This window comes from Penicillium verhagenii, assembly GCF_028828195.1.
Source record: "Penicillium verhagenii strain IBT 33310 chromosome Unknown utg000008l_segment0_segment0, whole genome shotgun sequence".
NCBI lineage: Eukaryota > Fungi > Ascomycota > Eurotiomycetes > Eurotiales > Aspergillaceae > Penicillium > Penicillium verhagenii.
In genome coordinates, this window is record NW_026643172.1 from 2,763,897 (window position 1) to 2,783,432 (window position 19,536).

The following is a 19,536-nucleotide window of genomic DNA, read 5'->3' on the forward strand; positions in this document are numbered from 1 at the left end:
AAATTGGAGCTGTCGATGATTAGCTTATTTTTGAAAGCCGTTTGATCCGTTCTTTTCACTTTTTGACCTTTTTTTTTTTCTCTATATCTATCTTTTTTCATCTTGATACTGACACCCTTGATGATGTCAAGATGGGCTCCGTCACATATTATAGATGGAGATTTTGACGGATCGCATTTTGGTGTAAATCTAATATCTCTTCTTCAGGATCAGATTTTGAAATTTACTTCCTCAACGACAGGAGTATTCCGTAAAAGCCATATGTTAAATCCGAGATGAACTTTAGATGTCGGGGAGATGGTAACTACTCCGTATCCATACTGAGCTACGACGGGTCGGTGAAGCCGGGTGGCAATTCCGACCTACACCGCCTCTGATTGGCTCCCCATCAAGTCATTTCGGCTTCTTTCTACTTTGGGTACTTTGATTTCAAGACATAAAACATAAAGGGACTACTCCGTACTTACGCCGTACGCCGTACCCGTTCTCCGTTCTCCCGGAGTACGGAGTACGGAGAACAAGGGTTCGGATCAATATTAGCAACTATTGAATTTTGGCCATCTATTCCGAACTTAATATGAAGACTGCCTATTCAAGTAATCTTCATATTCATAAGGAATTCGACCTTCAGCTTGTTCATGGTAGAAAAGGCCTGTCAGCTTCACTTGTAATTTTTGCCACGGTTACTTTCGCGTTGTACTTTCTAAGGTTATGATTCGGGATGGCGTTTGAAGACACTTGATGTCGCCTCTGTATTCGGACATAGGCAAGATGCTTGCATATACGGGCTTTCACCTGGTTTGGCATGACCTTTGCCCCTATTCCCTCAAAGGCTTGGTCTTATCCCCAGGTGCCACTTCTAGACCTCTGACCGCCTCGACGAACCACTTTTTATTTCCTTATGTAGTTCACCGCTTGAAATCATCCACCTGAAGTCTTTTAGATTGATCGTGTGCGCTTCAAAGATGCAAGCAAAAATGTGATCCAAGAGAACATTTGAACCATGAATCCCGAAACTGGATTTGTCTTCAAATGTTTTGATCGAAACTGTTATGCATTTCAAGATTTATTAAAACTTAAGGGCAAATTATCTGATGTTGGTATATCAGAGAATTCCTTCACCTCTATTTATGTTTATAGAGATCATCTTTTACCGGTATGAAAATGGTCCTTATGAGGTGGAAGTAAACTTATACAGAGTCAAGAGCAGACCCGCGCGCCCCATGGGGGGAAAGACGGGCAGAACCGTGGAATGGAAGGTGGAGGTTCCACGAGACAAGATCGACCATAGTTTGGAAATCCTATAGTATGCAATATTGTATGGAGTATATCTATGCTCCATTTAAAAAAAAAAAAAGAATAAGATCAAAAACACCTTCTACTGAAAATTTAAGCGCCAAACTCTGAAACTACAAGTCAGTGGACCACGTGGATACAATTCACCAGAAAACAAAAATCAAAGTGAGGCGGCCAGAAGTTGCCAATCAATTCCCACCGCCATCTTGCTTTCTTTTTTCTACCCTTCTTCCCCCTCTTTTTCCCTTGTCATCTGCACCTTTCCCTTTTCTGAAATCTGCCTGATACTTGCAGACACCTGTGGAGCCAGTCCAGCCCACCTGTTTCGCTGAGCAAGAAAAGAGCTCTAAGCGCCTGCCGCCCATCACCGCCATCTTCTTGATTTAGCCGTGTCCCACGCTTTTCCCGTCGCGCTGGGACTCCCTCAGTCACTAACCTTCTGTTCGCTTTTTTCATATCTGAGATTCATTCGGACAGGCCTGTCCTTGAATCAATCATGACGGAGGTTTCGTCCACTCGACTGTATCTCGGGAACCTCCCCCGCAATGGTACGCTGGCACACCCACACCCTTTTTCCTCTCTTGGCCTTCCGCGACGGTCAGCCCTACTGGAATTCCAGACTTGCCCATGGATCAAGCTCAGTCTCCCCACTGAGAAGGGCCACGCCCCGTGGCCCTCCATCTTCCAGAAGTCCAGATCCAGATATTAGCATCCAAACAGCCCAGGAGTCCCGACATTGTTGATTTTTTATCTCCGTGCACTGCTAATCCGGATCTAATCATTTGCAGTTACAAAGCAGGACATTGAAGAGCACTTCAGCACTCATGGTTCGGGTAAGATTACCGAGATCAAACTGATGAATGGCTTCGGCTTCATCGAGTACGAGGATGCCATGGATGCCCGCGACGTTGTTCCTGGTAAGTCTCACCGTTTAAGACTGAACATTTCTTAGAGCTTGCTAACTCCTTACTCTTTCTTTCTCTCTAGCCTTCCGTATGTCACCACTGATTCCGCGCGACCGCTACCTTCACCCCCTCTTATTAATACTGCAACAGATGGCAGCGACTTCAAGGGTGAACGATTGACTGTGCAGTTTGCTCGTGGTCCCCGGCGCAAGGAGACATTCCCTGGTCCACCGGACCGCCCCGCCGCGCCTCGTCCACGCCGCACCATGTTCCGGATGCAGATCTCTGGTCTCCCAGAAACAAGCTGGCAGGTTAGCAACTCAAGCCCATTCTTCCCTGGATCACTACCCCGGACTTTGATATATATACTTTGGCCATCTCTTTCCCTGAACTTGCCATGTCCTCCATCCCGTAGCCCCCGGTGGAGTCGTGCGGGTTGTTCCATGGAACCAAAGGACCCTTTGCACTCTCGGTCTTTTGGTCATACTGGGAAACCCCGGTCATGCCGAGCGCAAAGACCTTGAAAAGGCAGAATGCGAGCTGTTGCCGAGGATTCCCAAGCCCTGGAAATGATGGCCACCCTTTAACCCAATCCCCTCATACCCCCCGGACGTAGATTCTCTTCCTCATCCTTCTTCCACTTGGACCCATTGGCCACCACAATACTTTCTTCCTGGGAACCTGGACTCACCATAACATTTTCTAGGACCTGAAAGATTTCGCCCGTCAGTCCGGACTGGACGTTGTCTACTCGGAAACTGGTCGTGAACAAGGAAAAGGGTAGGTTACCATGTGCATTGCAAGCCGGCCCCGGGCTTTCTTGTTACCTTCAATTGACAATGGACACAAGGTTTGTTGAATTCGAGACGGCCAACGACTTGAAGACCGCCGTGGAAAAACTTGACAATCGAGATTTCAAAGGCGCTCTTGTGTCTTGCATTGCGGATGTAAGGAGCCATACCCATTTTGCCCCCGGACTCGTAGAAAAGGATCCGCCCCATCTCATACTTTCCCGCAGATTCAGACAAACTTTGATGACCGTCCCTTCCGGGAGCCCTATCGGTCTCGCTCCCCACGCCGAGCCTACCCACCCGTGGAAGAATATGACAGAAGATTCCCAGCCCCACGTGGATACAGTCCCCGGGATCACTACCGTGAAAGATCGCCCATTCCCCTGCGACGGGAGTATTATGACCGAGAGGGCTATGGGCGTCGCACTCCTCCACCGCCACGACCTAGGATGGAGGACTACCCGCCTCCGCGTCGTCCCTATGATGAGCACCCTTATGAAGCTCGTCCTCCGCCGCCTCCTCCGCGACACTACGAGGACCCATATCTTGCGGCACGACCCTATGCTCGTCCCCGTTCTCCACCCCGGAGTGATTACGTTGGATACGATCGCCCTCGCTACTGGTAGATGATGACCCTACCCTGGTGATTTCCTTCATTTTGTCCTTTCGGATGTTTCCTGCAGATGATTTGCCTTGTCTCCTCTCCCGAATACCCGCTACATACTTATTGCATTGCGCTTTATGGTACCATGAATCTTTTCCATCTGCCGATATTTCTTTTAGCGTGTTTTCCTGGCCAGATTTACCTTTTGAAATGGACAATACGTTTTAATTTTTTTATTAAAAAGGAAAGGAACATTAAGTTCCAATGTTTTTTGTTCTTAGGTCAATGAGATTAGCGGTCATAGTACATAGTACTACCTAGTAGATAGTACTCAAGTGATACGTAAGGTAGTAGCTTCGAAGGGTTGGACGTTTAGACCTTCAATGTTTAATCTGCAACCTTCCAGCAGCCCTCCAGGTGGACCTGTGGACCTCGGGAGGCGGACGGTGGGCGTTGAGATCACCCGATCTCAGGCATTCTTCTAGAATCACGGGGCTCGATGATAGAATATGTTGTGCATGACATAGGTGGATCACTGTAGGCCCCTGCATCCCAGCACTGTGGGAAAAGCAAAATGATTTTCTTGTCGTACTGGATCATTTTGAGCTTCACAGCTTAAAGGTTGGCGATATAATATCCATAGAACATTTCGAATGATCTTAAGAAGTGTTCTGTATAGAAGAAATGGAAGGAGCCTATCGTAACACATGTAATCAGCATAACACGTGAGCACCGGATAGGGTTTAGCGTCGCCCCGGATTTCCGCCTCAAAGCGAAACCTGGAAGTTGATTAAATGGATTTTCTCAGCTGGACTTACACCTTATTTCTCTCACGTCCACTTCGTGGGAAACTTTGAATAGATGATTCTGAAACCTGAATTCACTTGCCGCTTCTCTATGTGCCTATCTACTCTCTCCTCTTCTCTCTCCTTTATCCCTTTGACTAGCTACCTGGTCAGCTTGAACTTGATCTCCCTGGATTCACCCTCGCAGCGCGCTCCTCCCGACCTCTTCGACGTGACTAAGTATCCTGCACCTACCACATCTGCCTTGGCCTTCGATCCCGCCGCGGGCGAGGTGATCTGGCTAGGGGTCCCAGGTCCGTCCTAAAGAAGGGCGGACGGTAAAACTACTCGAGATATTCCAGTCGGGGTCCCACCCGAACCGGAGAAGAGATTGGGCTGGTTGGTTTTCTTAAACTGAGGTAATTATCGTCCTTTCCCTCTTTTTTTTTCTGATCGTTCTTTCTCCTTTCCCTTTACCTGAAATGCGATTGGTGGGGCCAAAAAAATATCCCAAAACAGAAAGCTCGAATTTACCCCTCCAAAATCCGAAAGCGCAAAATTGAAATGAAGCTGACTGAGAGGTTCATGTGTTCAGTAGTTGCGATTTCGGTATCTTCAGTACCTACTTGCCATATTTTCACATTTCTCTTCATCAATTGCTTGCCGCATAGCCAGCGACTCCTGCCCGGCGCCTTCAGCCGAACAACCGACAGCGGACTTTCCTGAGCATTGATAATCACTCGAATTCTCGACCGAGATACGGATCGCCCGCCATAACCATGGCATCCACTGCGCCCCACGATGATATCTCCGTCGGAGATGTCTTCACCCCACAAGCTGACAGCGCGCAGCCCTCCGTCGACGATTCGGCCAATCACCATCCCCCGGATGTCCACATGGGAGACCGGCAATCGCCGCGCAAAGTCATGACCGATTACAGGTCCAATGAACAGGGAACCATGCAACCACCGGCCTTGGACCCAAACCTGCTGACCGGAAAGGCCCGCCGAAAGAAGAAGAAGAAGCAGGCCAGCCAGGCCGATCCCGCTCGATCGACCGTACATGGTTTCACGCCATTGGCCTCGGGCGACGAGGATTCCGATTTCTCAACCACAAGCTCTCGTGTCCCAGACTCACGAACTGCTACCCCCGTTCGACGAACCAGTCCTCGTGGTGGTGGAATTAGCGCACTGAAGCTCCAACTCGATTCACTGAACCTTGCCAACAAACCCACTGCAGGTACCAGCGGGCTTTGCTCCGAGACCCCTAGCAATGCGAGTGTTTATTCCGACAGTGACCAGACCGAGATCTTGACCAGTTATGAAGTGCCTTTGGATCAGGACTTCGTTAGCACGGACGCTGTGGATGATGAAGTACCGGGCACTGCAAACACTGAGATAGCCGTGAGCGGTATGGATCTGCGAAGCCAGATCTGTCGCAAGATGACCGCACAAGACTTTCAGCCTCTACTCTGCCTCGGCAAGGGTTCGTTTGGTACTGTACTGCTGGTGCGGCATGTTGTCACTGGCAAGCTCTATGCCCAGAAGCAATTCCGAAAGGCTTCGATCACCGTGCATAAAAAACTTGTGGAGCAAACCAAGACCGAACGCACAATTCTGGAGAGTGTCAACCGACACCCGTTCGTGGTCAAACTATATTATGCCTTCCAAGATCACGAGAAGCTTTACCTGATTCTGGAGTACGCCGAGGGTGGCGAGCTGTTCACCCATCTTGCCATGGAACGCATGTTTGACGAAGATACCGCAGCCTTCTATCTGGCTGAGATGGTGCTCGCTTTGGAGCACCTTCACCAGAACGTTGGCGTTCTCTACCGCGATCTCAAGCCCGAGAACTGTCTTCTGGACCGCCACGGCCACCTGCTGCTTACCGATTTTGGACTGAGCAAGATTGCTCTCAACGACGATGAACGCTGCAACTCGTCTCTGGGCACAATCGAATACATGGCGCCGGAAGTTGTTCAAGGCAAGCCCTACGGCAAAGCCTGTGACTGGTGGTCCCTTGGCGCCCTGGGCTTCGACCTCCTCACCGGTTCTCCGCCCTTCCGCGCTGGAAACCACGCCAAACTCCAAGAGAAGATTGTCAAGCAGAAGCTTGTTCTTCCCTATTTCCTAGGACCGGACGCTAAAGACTTCCTTACCCGCTTGATGCGCAAGGAACCCGCCAAGCGTCTGGGTTACCACATGCCCAAGGACCTAATCACCATCAAGAAGCACCGCTTCTTCCGCAAGATCGACTGGGCTGCCCTCGAACGACGTGAAGTCGAGCCTCCAATTCGACCCATCGTCACTGATCCGGCTCTTGCTGAGAACTTCTCTAAGGATTTCATCAATCTCCCTCTTAGCCCCTCAATTGCCAATGGATTCGATGACCTCCCCGCCTCACCTTATGCGCCTGGCAATGCCCAACCCTTGCCCACTGGTCTCGGTGCCCAGGCTGCTGGTGATACTGAGTTGTTTGGTGGATTCAGCTTCGTCGCTTCGAGCAGTCTGCTGGATCATGGATTAGGCGTTATGCCCGAATGATGGTTATTGAAGTATTTCTGCTTGTTACCTTTGTCTTCTTATCTTACATCTTTATTTCGGGAGTTTCGGGTCACAGCCAATCTTTGCTGTCATTGCATTTGTACTTGCATCTCTTTTTCTTTTCATTTTTTCTTTCCGTTTCATTTCTATTCAGTCTGTCGCTACCATTGTCACCTTTTAGTGGGAAGACTGGAGTGCACTATTTTTAGAGAATATCCTTGCCGTTTGTTTACATCGCTCTTGTACTCAGAGCATATTCCCAACATAGACCGCGAATACACTTTCGGATACTGCCTTGAACTGAATCCCCCCGAGTAAAAGATGTGAGACAATCAAGTTGTGGTCGTACAGAGCTACGGCGAGGACCTTCATCAAGCCAAGTATCAACATTAGAGGGGGTCAAGAATTAACTAGCATGAGAGGGATAATAAACTTATTCAAGTTTGAAACGAAACTAATTGAATTGCATCAAAGTAATTTTATCAGCGTACTTGCTTGCAAAATCATTGGTATTTTGGTATCCGAAGGCAATTAGTAGATATCTCATCCCGGGGTGTGATAGAGACAACCAGCAGAGATAAGAAAGAAACTACTAGCTAGTAGTATGAATAAATATTCCTTTAAAAAAACTCCCCAGATCCATGCATCACATTCCAGAGTAAGGGAAGACAAGAAAAGAAAAGGACAGAAAGGAAATCTACTAGATCTCACCCTCTTCGCTTCCTTCTCCGTCGGGTGGATTCTCTTGTGGCGCAACCGCCGTGTTCGACTTGTCGGCCTCTTTCTCATCCGATACCTCGCCCTCTTCCGTGCTGCCTCCGTCATTAACCACACGAGAGTCAGAAACACCGTCTTTGTTGGACGGATTCTGCAGTGTGGGTTTCGGGGGCAACGATGCCATTGCCCGCAGCGGAATTCGAGGGAGAGAAGATGTAGAAGGCTGAGACGGGTCCTGGGGGGTTTTGAGGATAGGCGCGGGCGACAATGTGCGCTGCCGTTTTTGTGAAGGCTCGCCGCCAAATGTAGACGGGGCCTGAGGCATGGGGATGGGGCTCGGGTTGTAGTTATCTGCTGTGAAAGATTCCGGTTCGCGGGAGCGTTTGCGCCCGCTCCCCGCGGGGGAATCTGCAGCGGGCGTAGAGAGAGATGATGTGTGGTCTGTGACTGATAGAGGGTTGCTGTGGAAGAGACGGGTAGGGTCATTGGGGTCGGCGTCGCTGATGGTGAAGTCCGGATAATTCTTGCTCAGGTTTTGTTGCACGCGCTCATAGATCTTGACGATGAGCCTGCAAGCAGTGATGAGGTCTTCGACGCGGACATCGATCTGTTCCCACCACGGCCGGCCTTGGGAATCATCCGGGAACGAAACCTTGCAATGGCGTGCGGCTGCGTAGAGCGCGGCGGCGGCGATGACGCGCGACTCGAACAGCAGAGAGAGCACGGTGTATGTGGAGTCATTGAGGAAGGCGTAGGCGGCGTGTCGGAGAGGTCTGTTGTCGGGGACATTGAGGAACAGAGAGTAGTCCCACAGGATGCGGTAGGGTGATTCAATCGTCAGGTCGAAGCAAAGAACCTCGAGCAGGACGCTCTCGTTCTGCAGGATGAGGTCCCGCCATTTCCAGTAATCCTTTGACTGCTCGTCGACAATCATCTCGGGTTGCTTCATGGCAACGCGGCAGCAGGCCACGACAAAGTCCTTCATCCGGCGCATGGTTTCGTCTACCTTAAATGCGACGAAGAGCGCAACCGCTGCGATAACCTTTGGATGCATCAAGTCCCCACCCTGCTCAGGATATTGACCGCGCAACGAGTAGCGCATCAAGAATCGGTGCATGAACACGGTGGCAGTCATTGATGTCTGTGGCGGCATCTTCAGCATCATGCTCACTTGCCAAATAAATTGGACGGCTCGGTGCCGGATGTAGTCCTCCTGCTCACGATCGATCTTGTCGAGGCGCGACGGGGTGCGCTCTAGTTCTTCCTCCAGAAACAGCCATTTTTTCTCGGCTTCCGCCACGACGGGATTGGGGAGACCGGGGATGCGGTGCTTTGACGACGTATGAGATGTAGCAAACTCCATTTCGTAAGACAATGCAATTGATGGAAAAGGAATTTCTGAATATAGGGCGGGTCTAAATCGGGTTGAAATCGTCCGAGGAAGAGGGGTGGAAGTGAATGGTGTAGGTTTCAGAGACCGCGATGCTCCTCACGAGAGAGATAGCTCGGGGAGCGCAAGCAATGGCGCGAGACTTGAAGACGAGGGTTGGAATTTGCGCGCTCACTTCTCACAAGCAAGATGATCGGGGAAGCGCGCCTGCGCGCTTGAGGGAGTCTATAGATGGTGGTGGGCGTAAATTTCGTCGAGATAAATTAAGCATAGTGCGGCATTTCATCGCATTCCGGAGGTTGTTCTGTGACAAGGTGACTGTTATACAAGGTAGAGAATGGTGTGCATCCCTGGGAGCAGAAAGATAACCGAATATCAGGTGTTGACCTTGGATTGCAAGGAAGTGCAGACGAAAGCTGTTCGGAACGGAATAACCCTATTCCGGGCGCACCCGAAGTATACTACACAATGGGTAACCAGCCTCGACTTTGCCATGGGAAAAGAATAGCTCAAATGAGAAAATTGAAATGCATATTTGGTATCTTCGATCCTGAGTCCTAGCGCCCACGCTTATAGTAATATGCAGTATGTGAAAACAAAAGATTTTTTAAAATAAAACAATCATCCATAAGACAAGAAAAAGATGGAGCCCACATGGAAAGCCTTTACTCCTCTTCGCTAACCTCGCTCTCATCATCACTGGCCACATGCCACCGCCCAGAAGCATGTTGGCTATACTGCTGTTTACGAGCCTCTTCTTCCCGAGCACTTTCCTCAAAAGCGGCTTCCATCTCCAGAGCGAGCAAGTCATCTTCATCCTCCAAATCTCCACCGGAAGCGACCGGTGGAGGTGGAGGTGGCTGTGGAATATCTTGGCCAGGTGATGGAAGCCGTAGGCTATCAATATCGTCCTCCCCATCGTCCTCCCCATCTTCGTTAGATGAGAAAAATGATGGGTTGACCAATGTTCGGGATGGGCGCGGCGATCCCATATCAATGATCAAATCGCCATCAACAATAATATTGGAGGCACTAGACTGGACGGTATGTTGAGATGCATCCGATACTGCAGATCGAGCATCGTCGTTATCTTGTGGGTCGGGTTGCGAGAAAGTGGTCTCGATGATAGGCTCTGGGGCTGGCTTGGGTGGGTTTGGCTTAGCCTGTGGCTTTGGCGCCGGGCGTTTGGTCTGCCGGAATGGATTTGCTTGCTTTGTGGGCCGGGTAATGGGTTTGGCGGCAGGTTTTGTCACCGGAATTATAGGTGTATTTGTTCTGCTGGTGTAGACGGGCTCCGGGGTGCTGTTGCCTGAGGCCGCTTTGAGATCCTCTGCGCCTTCCTTACGGAGGAAATGTCGGAAATCATATGGGTTGTTATCGTCGGGAAGTCCCTCGTCCTCGGTGATACCGCCAGAAATACGATCCTCTCCCGATGTGTGTTCTTCCTCCTGCGCGATCCGGAGCTGCTCATATTGCTCAATGACCTGTTTCTCTGTCTTTCCTGGTGCCTCTCGTAGGTTGAAGTTGAATTTGGTAGACACGGGCTCTAAAACAAAGGCCTTGCGGTCGGGATCGAAGACAAGGACCAGATTGCGTTCGCTGACAGGGTCTTCGCTACCTTTGTAGGCATAAGTCAACGTGTGATCGGCATTCGGGGCCTTATCGGTGACGGAAAGGTCGTAAAGATCGCGCGATCGGTCGGAGGGAGTAACAATCGAACGTTGCTGTGGTGTGGCATGCTTGGTCTTGTAATTATAGTTGATATTGATCAATCGACTCCGGTCTCCATTAGCTAGTCGTTCACCCAGCACAATGGGGTACTCGGCCTGTTTGGTCGGGTCGATCAGCGTGGGGGCGGCCATATCTCCGCCACTGGGGATAGGATAGAGGATGAAGTTGCGCGACAACTAGGTTGCTATGGAAGATGGAACTCGGAGATATTGTATGAAGATCGGAGGAGAATAGGAAGTGTGTATATATGGGAAGTATGGGGAGAATAGTGTACAAAGTGAAGAGTTGTGAGGAAATGAATGAAAGGAAGAGTGACACAAACACGGGGGAAAGGCGGAGACTCGGCCGGACATTAGCTCATTCAATAGGCTTGGCGCTACAAATACAACAATACAACATTGAATCGGTGTACCAGGAAACATCGCTGTTAATGCATCTAATGCACTGATACTCGACTAGTCAATTGTTCCAATCGTCCTGCCAATGCTCGGTGTTTACGCATCACTTCCTCCCATTCATACTCAATTTCATCTTCTCCAGCCAATTCGGTTAGAATCATGCCAAAATCGCCCCCTAGACGACCCAGACTGGCGGCACAGTACAGTAATTGCGTCAGTAGACTCTCGCGCGAGCTTCGGTCCCGGACATTAGGAAGGTATGTTCTCATAGTATCGGTAAGGAGCTGCACCAGGTGCATCGGAAAAGTGGTCAGAGCAGACGGACGATTTTGCAATGGATCCGACGATTTGTGTTTGACGTCTGATCCCTGTAGCACCGGCCCAGAAGACTCAGATTCCGGATGCTCCGAGGAAGGAAATATGTTCTTGTATAACGAGACAATTGCGAAGCTTTGTTCACGAAAGATCTCGATGTATCGTTTCAAATAGCGGTCGGTCTGCTGTCCACCCGCCCAAGAGTCGGCCTTATCTTTACCACTTGTTCTTCGTTGGGTTTCTTGGTCGGCAAGTTCTCGTAGCGGGTCCAAAGCCTCCAGAGTTGAGACCAGATGGGCCAACCGGCAAATCAGAAAGATAGCGCCCAGCGCTCCTTCTCCCGACCCGGTAGCTCCATCACTTTGCAAGGTCTCCAGGTCTGGTGCGACTCGGCGCAGCCAACCCACGGTTCGCATGCCCGCTGCGAGTCGAAGATTCTGGGTTCGGAGCCCCGCAATGAGATTGGTAGTCATTTCTTTCATCGCATCTTCGGCCTGAGATGCTACATCCTGGATCAAGGGCGACTCGGGGTATAATGTTTGTAGTCGCTTAATATGTGCGTGCAGATCGAGTGCGGAGGAGTATGTGGTGGATGCTGCGCCCGCTCCTGAATTGGCCGATGCCGCGGACACGGCGGTGGACAGGAGTGAGGGCAATTCGAGGATATCAGACAATCGGTCCACGTTGCGCGTCAGTTGCATAGCTTTCTTTCGCCGTTCTAAAGCAGCATTGTCGGTGATTTTGCTATATTTTGTAGAGAAGCCCACGGCTGCTTCATCCAATTTCGGCAGCGCATCACGAAGTTCTTGTGCCTGGCGAGTCAACTTGGGGATAGAGGTGCGGAGGGTGGACAAATTATCGGCGGAGGTAATGAAAGACCGATGAGAGCGATTGGACAATGCTTGTAGAGAGAGAAGCGTGGAATGGGAGGATTGGGCGAGGGACTGAGGTTCGGTAGTCTGGAGGTTTTGCAAGGATAGAGTTGACAGGCGATTAAGATATTGAGAAGTGGTAGCGTCACTGGAGGCTGGTGTCTCAAGATGAGGAGCCAATAGCTCTAATAATGAGTCTGCCATGGAGAATGAAGAGAGAATGGTAGACTCAGAGTGATACAAAAGGGAAGCTGGCGATTGCGGTAAAAGCCGAATGGAGCAGGCGTGGGGGTCCGTGCACTAGAAACGTATCGGCGACGAGAACCTGGTAACTTCATGATTTCATCCTTATAAAGTGATCAGGTGCAAGTGGGACTCGTTGAGAAAATAGAGAACAACTTGTTCCATATCATTTGGCTATTTTCCACTTTCGTTTTTTCCAACTCTTTCCTCTCCCCCATATCCCCTCCACTCCCCCGCATCTCCAGTTTCTTGATTCTCTGTTTTACAGATACCCCTTCAGCCATGGGGAAACCACGGGTGAGCCTAGTAGGCCGACAGTGATACAAAGTCAAACCTAATCTGTTTCTTATTGCAGATGATTATTCTTGTCCGACATGCGCAGTCAGAAGGAAACAAGAACCGCGATATTCACCAGACAACCCCCGACCACCGAGTGAAACTCACATCCGAAGGATATCGTCAAGCTCAAGAAGCAGGCCGAAAACTACGAGACCTCCTGCGCCCCGATGATACTCTTCATTTCTTTACATCTCCATATCGCCGGACGAGGGAGACAACCGAGGGAATACTGGAATCATTGACCTCGGATTCCCCGCATCCTTCACCGTTCTCCCGGAACACAATTCGAGTCTACGAGGAACCCCGCCTACGAGAACAAGATTTTGGAAACTTCCAACCATGTTCAACAGAAATGGAGCGCATGTGGATGGAGCGGGCTGACTACGGTCACTTCTTCTACCGCATTCCCAACGGCGAGTCTGCAGCAGACGCATACGACCGCGTGAGTGGATTCAACGAGTCTCTGTGGCGATTATTTGGCGACGAAGATTCTGCCAGTGTCTGCGTTATCGTGACACATGGTCTCATGACTCGAGTGTTCCTAATGAAGTGGTATCACTGGAGCGTAGAATATTTCGAGGACCTCCGCAACATCAATCACTGCGAGTTTGTGATCATGACCCACAATGAAGACAACGGGAAATACACATTACAGAACAATTTGCGGACTTGGTCTGATCTACGGAAAGAGAGAGATGCCGAGAAGAAGCGTGAGCGGGAGGCCCAAGGACTGAGTCCTACTGCTGCCATAGTCCCGGCGGAGCATGTTCCCACGCGGCGAAAATGGGGTGGATGCCCTGATGGATGCAATCATGGCTTATCTGCAGATGCTAAAAAGTCCCTCCGAGTTAGAATGGTCGAGACCATGCGCTACGAGAGTGGGAGCGGGAGCAATAAGGAACCTCTCGAACCGAAATCCGCTACTTCGGCTTCGTCCAAAGATACAGATCGAGTATACAAATTTCCAAATGACAACAACGCTCAACATGCCTCCAATGCCGACGAAGATAATGAGAACTCCGAAAGCGACCACGCACAAGCCAACCCTCGACCCGAGGCCGAGGCTGAAGAAGCAAAACGATACAGAACAGGCGACTCTAGCTCCGACATACAGACCAAAATCACTCGCCCTGCTCGGCCAGCTCTGCAAGGTCTACACCACAGCGAAGACCACCTGCTCCACCCACCTGCTATGTCATCATCCACAACAAACCTAAAGCTCGCTCTTCTTCACCTCAGAGGTCGCGACGGGGGTGGCTCCATGAGCGGCGCAAACAGTCTCGCCCCATCCGACGACGAAGGAGATGACCACAACCCAACCCCACAACCGGTCTCTGGGTATCTCCAGCCAAAGACCGTCTTGAACCGCCCTTCTCAAGATGCTGAAGATGACGGAGACGACGAGCTCAGCGCGGCACCCACCGAAGAGATGAAACGTGTTCGACTTCACAGCAATCACTACACACACCATCATAATCACTACCATCATCACAGCCTCGAATCAAATAACCATGTATCCCACCACCGCCACAGCTCTTCCACAAATTCATCGCAGCCACCGCACCGCATGGCCAATATCTTGGGGGATGGAGATGACGTCTCGACACACTCGGACGGCCATTCCCCCGAGCCAAGTTATCAGGAGCACGAAACAAAGCCAAGAAACAACGAGACTCGGAATGGATCTGGGCCGGAACAAGAAACTGAAACGCATTCACTGGAAGAACAGCAACGAGAAGACCAGAGTGTTCGAGGGAGCATATATTGATTGGGGCGTGCACCCTGCCGAATATCTTCTCTTTCTTTTCACAGTTCTCGTTTTTTTCTTTCTTTTTTTTTTTTCCTTTTGGGTTTATGATCTTATTCAACATGCATGATATTCTGCGGATCACTCCATGGAGATACATTGATATGGATATACAAGGAGTATCATTATTGGTACGGATTGCAGCATTGTACCCGACCCAGCGTTACGACTGCGACGATAATATGAATGGTTCGGGATACCAGGATCAAACACGAAAGATACAACTACTAGTCGTGGGCATTTTTAAATTTTGATTTCAGCTATGATAGTAATACTACGCCATGATTCTCAAAAAGAAATTTGTCCCTGCCCAGCTGGCTAGAGCTTACAGACCAAGAATGACAAATCAGGGCTAGATTTTCAACTTGGTTGTGACGTATATCAAGTTAATAGTAGGATATGTCGTCAGAGGCTATGATACGAGTCACTCGATTCCTGTAGATCAAGTTCTAACGAAGCTAAGAGACTACGAGGGAGAAAAATGGACGGGACATGGTAGACAAAGACAATAGTTTGTCACGTATTTCAGCTTGAATATCTCACATCGTATTTCAACACGCAAGACCACAATGACAAGACTCAGGGAAGGACACAAAGAACCAGCGACCAAGAGAAAAATCAAGTCAAGACATCGAAAGGAATTGTTGAAGACAGAGGCAAAGGAAAGCAAGCGTCAACACTACGGACAGATCAGACCCTCATGCGGGGGCGTCTGTCTTAAAACCCAGAGCCGATGAACGAGCTCACAAAGACTGCAAAACGTGCATGTGCAAGATGGAGAATTCAAGTGGAAATCGAAAGAACATCACTTGACCTGCACACTTTTTTTGTCGCTTTGCATTCGAGGGTTGGGTAATCGATGGAGAAAAAAAAATAAGAATAAAAAACTCAAGTCGATCCCTTAGCGATTGCGCTGTAGATAGAAGTCGTAAATCGGAAGCAAATGATAATGGATAGATCAAACATGTTTGGTCGAATTTCGGTATTTGAGATGGGCGAAAAGGAATCCGAAAAAAGAGGAGAAAGTATTAAACGCCGGGATTTGAGTGTAGCGTGGGGAATTGGAATCGAAATAATGTACCGACATGGAAAAGGTGAGGACAATAAAAAAAGAACAATCTATGGGTAATCAACGCGAGACGAAGAAAAAAATAAGGTGCTCAGCGTGAAGGCGAAAAAAAAAGAATGAAAGAATAAACGAAACCGGGATATGAACCGAAGTCATGGGTAATAAACAAGAGGTGAAATTTTATGAATTCGTGATCGTCGTGACTGCGTCCCCAGCCACCAGGACCGGACCGAGGCTTGGTTGAAAAAAAAAGACCCGGTGAGCCTGGCTGGTGTGACACGATGTTCAACCGCACGATTGGCAAGGTATCGTAATGATTTTTTTGGCTGGAGCGTGCCAATGTCGCCGCGGGGAGCGTTTTTTCCTCTTTTTTTGGTGTTTTTGAGTTTTTCGCTTGAGCCGACACGATTGAGCAGACGCAGAACAAAAAGGACTTTTCGGAGGCGACGCGGAATGCCGATCGATGAGAAAGGTTGAGGCCAGGCGAGTCAAAAAAGAAGATGACAGGACATGAGCGGTCAAATCAGATCAGGAATCAGCGAAAAAGTGGAAGAATAACAGTATCATCAGAAGATAACCATGAAAAATCACTCAAACCATCGCAAGGCAAGTAAGTCTAAAAAAGCTGTTCCAAGCAGGACGACGAGACGCAAAAAGGGGTTGATACCTCAAGGCGTCCGTTGCCTTCCGTAATGATGGATCAGCGCAAGAATGGATGTAATCAAAAGAAGGACACGGCTTTAGCCTGCAATAATGGGCTGCAGAGCCGGGAAGGCGGTGTTGCACATGTAGTGCTCGACATGTTTGGCACAGTACATACAGCCACATGAGGAGCCGTGACCAGTCCAAACACTTTGAGCAAATGGTAGACCATAAGCTGGAGTGTGGTGGTACGACGGAGGCTGCGAGCGAGGTGCCGATGCAGGCATGTACGTGGGAGGAATCCAGGCCCGCGAGTAGGGCGGAGGTGGGTTCGGGTATGTCCATGTACCGACTGGGTAGTAGTCTGGAGTGTTGGGGCCGCTGTGAGGGGCCGAAGGAGGCGAGTACTCAGACGCAGCAGGGTTGAGCCAAGAGTTCTCGCCGCGCTGGTACTGCGGAGGAATGGGGCCCTCAGGGGACATGAGGGGCTTAGTAACGGTCTGCTGGTGTTGTTGTTGTTGTTGTCTGACAACATTAGTGTCAATAGGAGCCAAAGCCTGGCGAGACTCTTGGTGAGCTCGAGCATTGGCCTTGGCACGCCAGCTGTCCCAGTGTCGACGCCACGTGGAAAATCCGTCCTGTTCGTCATACATGCGGTTGTGGATCTTCCAGTCAAAGGCGAACAACCATTCCAACTCCATCTTGTTAAGCTCGGACACGGGGATGTTGCTCACTTCCGACCACGATTTGTTCTGGAAGGTATTGTCGTCCAAGAACTTGCTACCGAGCAAAAGAGACACGGTAAGCATGCGGTAGATCTGACCAGTGCTGGTCGAATACACGCGCTGGGCGGAGAGTTGGCGCATGCGGGCAGACAAGTAGTACAAGCCCAAAAGGATGGTCGAGCTCGGTAGGCGGGTCGAGGACAAAATTTGGTAAACGTATTTCCGGAACTGGGGGGGAACTGAAGATCCTGGGGCGATGCTTCGCATGATGTCAATATCTGCAAGGGTGATCTTGGTGTTGTACAATGCATACATTCCCTGGGTCATTTCCGCCACGAAGTCGGACATGCGATCCATCTCGTAATCCAGGTGGGCGGCAACACCTCCGGTTGCCTTTTCCTCCTTGCGGGGTTGCTCCTGCTGCATCGGGGCGATATCCTGACGACGGTACTGCGGGGGGATGGCGCTATCCATGGGCGGCAGTTGAACACTGGAACGGATCGGTGGCAGAGTGGCCATCGGTCCATACATGGACTGCTGAACCATGGGGTGCATAGACTCCCGAGTATGGTGCATCATGTTCGCGGACTGAGGGTGTAGGTTCATCGAGTTCGGTTTGGTGTACCGAGTCTGGGAGTAATTTTCGATGAACTCACAGCCACTCTGATGGTAGCGAGGTGGGAACGCGGAGTGGTTGATCGAGTAGAACGAAGGTTCATCCAGGCGACCACCGCTGTTGACGTGAGGAGGGGTAGGAGGCAGGCCGTGGCCTGGAGCATAGAAGGACGGCATTTCAGAAAGGGGGGAGGGGGGGGGGGGGGGAAGAAACACCGGTTCAGAACGAGGAGAGAAGACGAATCTGGAGATTCTGTCGCGTGGTTTTGAAGTCAGCGAACAATTCGCGCGCAAAATCACCTGGAAGAATCGAGCGGGAGAGAAGAAAAAGTAGTTCAACGAACCGTCAACCGCTCCGCGCCGTCCTGATCCTGTGAAACCGTAAAAGGAAGAGCGCTTGCTCAGAGAGCGTATCGCTCAGTTGTGGTCCTAGGGAGCGTCTCTAATCGAATGACATGGAGAGTCGTTCAATCAAATTGGGAGCGAGAATCACAAATGAGACAGAAAGAGCGTGGATAAGTCTGGACCTCTTCGAGAAGGATTTCAGAATACCGCGATTGAGAGAAGGATTGATCCACAAGATTGAGAATCAAAGACAGAAAGGTTGAAAGTGTATCCCTGCAAGAAATTATTGTTTCTGGGGGGAGACGCGCACACAACGAAGTCTTTCGCGACACAAAAGATGAATCACGAAAAAGGGTTTTTTGTTTTCCCTCGCGTAGAGGCAAACCTCACTCTCGTGAGATCAGCAACGACACTTAGTGAAAAGCTCGTTGGAAGGGGGGGGGGGGAGGAGGTTTGGAAACGAAAAGGGGAGAAAGAGTAGGATGAAGAAGGTGAAAAGGACGGCAAGAGTTCTGTGGGTGAAAGTATCCGGGTCCGTTACAGTGAATACAATGGTTTACAAAGACTTTCAATACATGACGGGGGCCTCGAATTGAATATTTGGCGGCAAACAGAAAATTCCACCAAGTTCCGAATCCAGGTAACTTGACTAAAACCAACTCAAAACGAATTGAATACCACTTCAACTCCAATTTAACCCCAAACCCTTTTCTTTACCGTTTCACTGCGAGAATCTTAACCCGAAACCCAAACCCCCCGAATTCATCACTTCTCATTTAGCATATATTAAAAATCCTTAAAGAAGATAAAAGCTGTATAAATGACCTTGTTTGACTTGTAACAAAGTACCAAGATCATCAGAGAAGAATTTTCTCTCTCCAATAATGGATATTGCCTCTCTGGTGGCTGTTTTTTTTTTTTTTTACACCGCATAATAAAAAAAAACCTATGGGGGCCACCACCCCTAATCATCGGTGATGCAACGCCCGTGTCACTTCCCCCTAAGAAAAGCTATTCGGTATGAAAAAAATGAAAAAAAGCCTAAGAAAAATCTAAAAAAAGGTTAGAGAAAAAAAAAGAACTCGTGCGGACTCCACCTGACTAAGCCCGGTAACAGAAAAAAAAAAGTGTTGAACCCCCATAGGTCTCCATAGTGAACCCCATAATAAATTACTTAAATACTTAAAATACTCTCCAAATACGGCCCAAGCGTTAAAACATGGACATTCCAGCCCCCGTTGCTTTGTCTACGTGGATCTTAGTACATATATCTCCTTAAGGAATTAGATGAAATCTACTTAAAAATGATCCTTTTAATATATACATCCCTTGGATAATGTAATTGGCGTCTCTACAAATATTCAAATACAATACAATCGATACTATAATTTATGTACGGAGGTC

At 49.5% G+C, this 19,536-nt stretch overlaps 8 protein-coding genes across 8 annotated transcripts; 4 read left to right on the forward strand and 4 right to left on the reverse strand.

Moving 5' to 3' along the window:
- Positions 1-1,792: 1,792 nt before the first annotated feature.
- N7466_009012 (uncharacterized protein) lies at positions 1,793-3,618 on the forward strand (the record flags this gene model as incomplete). Its single annotated transcript, XM_057168401.1, has 7 exons — positions 1,793-1,844; positions 2,085-2,213; positions 2,284-2,289; positions 2,352-2,512; positions 2,908-2,981; positions 3,052-3,148; positions 3,220-3,618. The coding sequence occupies 7 exons, from the start codon at positions 1,793-1,795 to the stop codon at positions 3,616-3,618; spliced, it is 918 nt and encodes a 305-aa protein (XP_057019032.1).
- Positions 3,619-4,493: 875 nt separating this feature from the next.
- N7466_009013 (uncharacterized protein) lies at positions 4,494-4,799 on the forward strand (the record flags this gene model as incomplete). The annotated part of the gene is made up of 2 exons (XM_057168402.1): positions 4,494-4,695; positions 4,744-4,799. 2 exons carry the CDS (start codon positions 4,494-4,496, stop codon positions 4,797-4,799), a joined length of 258 nt encoding a protein of 85 aa, XP_057019033.1.
- Positions 4,800-5,160: 361 nt separating this feature from the next.
- N7466_009014 (AGC family serine/threonine-protein kinase) lies at positions 5,161-6,924 on the forward strand (the record flags this gene model as incomplete). Its single annotated transcript, XM_057168403.1, has 1 exon — positions 5,161-6,924. The coding sequence occupies one exon, from the start codon at positions 5,161-5,163 to the stop codon at positions 6,922-6,924; it is 1,764 nt and encodes a 587-aa protein (XP_057019034.1).
- Positions 6,925-7,624: 700 nt separating this feature from the next.
- N7466_009015 (uncharacterized protein) lies at positions 7,625-9,004 on the reverse strand (the record flags this gene model as incomplete). Its single annotated transcript, XM_057168404.1, has 1 exon — positions 7,625-9,004. The coding sequence occupies one exon, from the start codon at positions 9,002-9,004 to the stop codon at positions 7,625-7,627; it is 1,380 nt and encodes a 459-aa protein (XP_057019035.1).
- Positions 9,005-9,696: 692 nt separating this feature from the next.
- Positions 9,697-10,893, reverse strand: N7466_009016 (ELL-associated factor; the record flags this gene model as incomplete). The annotated part of the gene is made up of 1 exon (XM_057168405.1): positions 9,697-10,893. One exon carries the CDS (start codon positions 10,891-10,893, stop codon positions 9,697-9,699), a length of 1,197 nt encoding a protein of 398 aa, XP_057019036.1.
- A 305-nt stretch (positions 10,894-11,198) lies between these two features.
- On the reverse strand, positions 11,199-12,551 carry N7466_009017 (Dor1-like family protein; the record flags this gene model as incomplete). The annotated part of the gene is made up of 1 exon (XM_057168406.1): positions 11,199-12,551. One exon carries the CDS (start codon positions 12,549-12,551, stop codon positions 11,199-11,201), a length of 1,353 nt encoding a protein of 450 aa, XP_057019037.1.
- Positions 12,552-12,872: 321 nt separating this feature from the next.
- Positions 12,873-14,697, forward strand: N7466_009018 (acid phosphatase DET1; the record flags this gene model as incomplete). The annotated part of the gene is made up of 2 exons (XM_057168407.1): positions 12,873-12,887; positions 12,946-14,697. The coding sequence occupies 2 exons, from the start codon at positions 12,873-12,875 to the stop codon at positions 14,695-14,697; spliced, it is 1,767 nt and encodes a 588-aa protein (XP_057019038.1).
- Positions 14,698-16,545: 1,848 nt separating this feature from the next.
- N7466_009019 (uncharacterized protein) lies at positions 16,546-17,964 on the reverse strand (the record flags this gene model as incomplete). The annotated part of the gene is made up of 1 exon (XM_057168408.1): positions 16,546-17,964. The coding sequence occupies one exon, from the start codon at positions 17,962-17,964 to the stop codon at positions 16,546-16,548; it is 1,419 nt and encodes a 472-aa protein (XP_057019039.1).
- Positions 17,965-19,536: the final 1,572 nt, after the last annotated feature.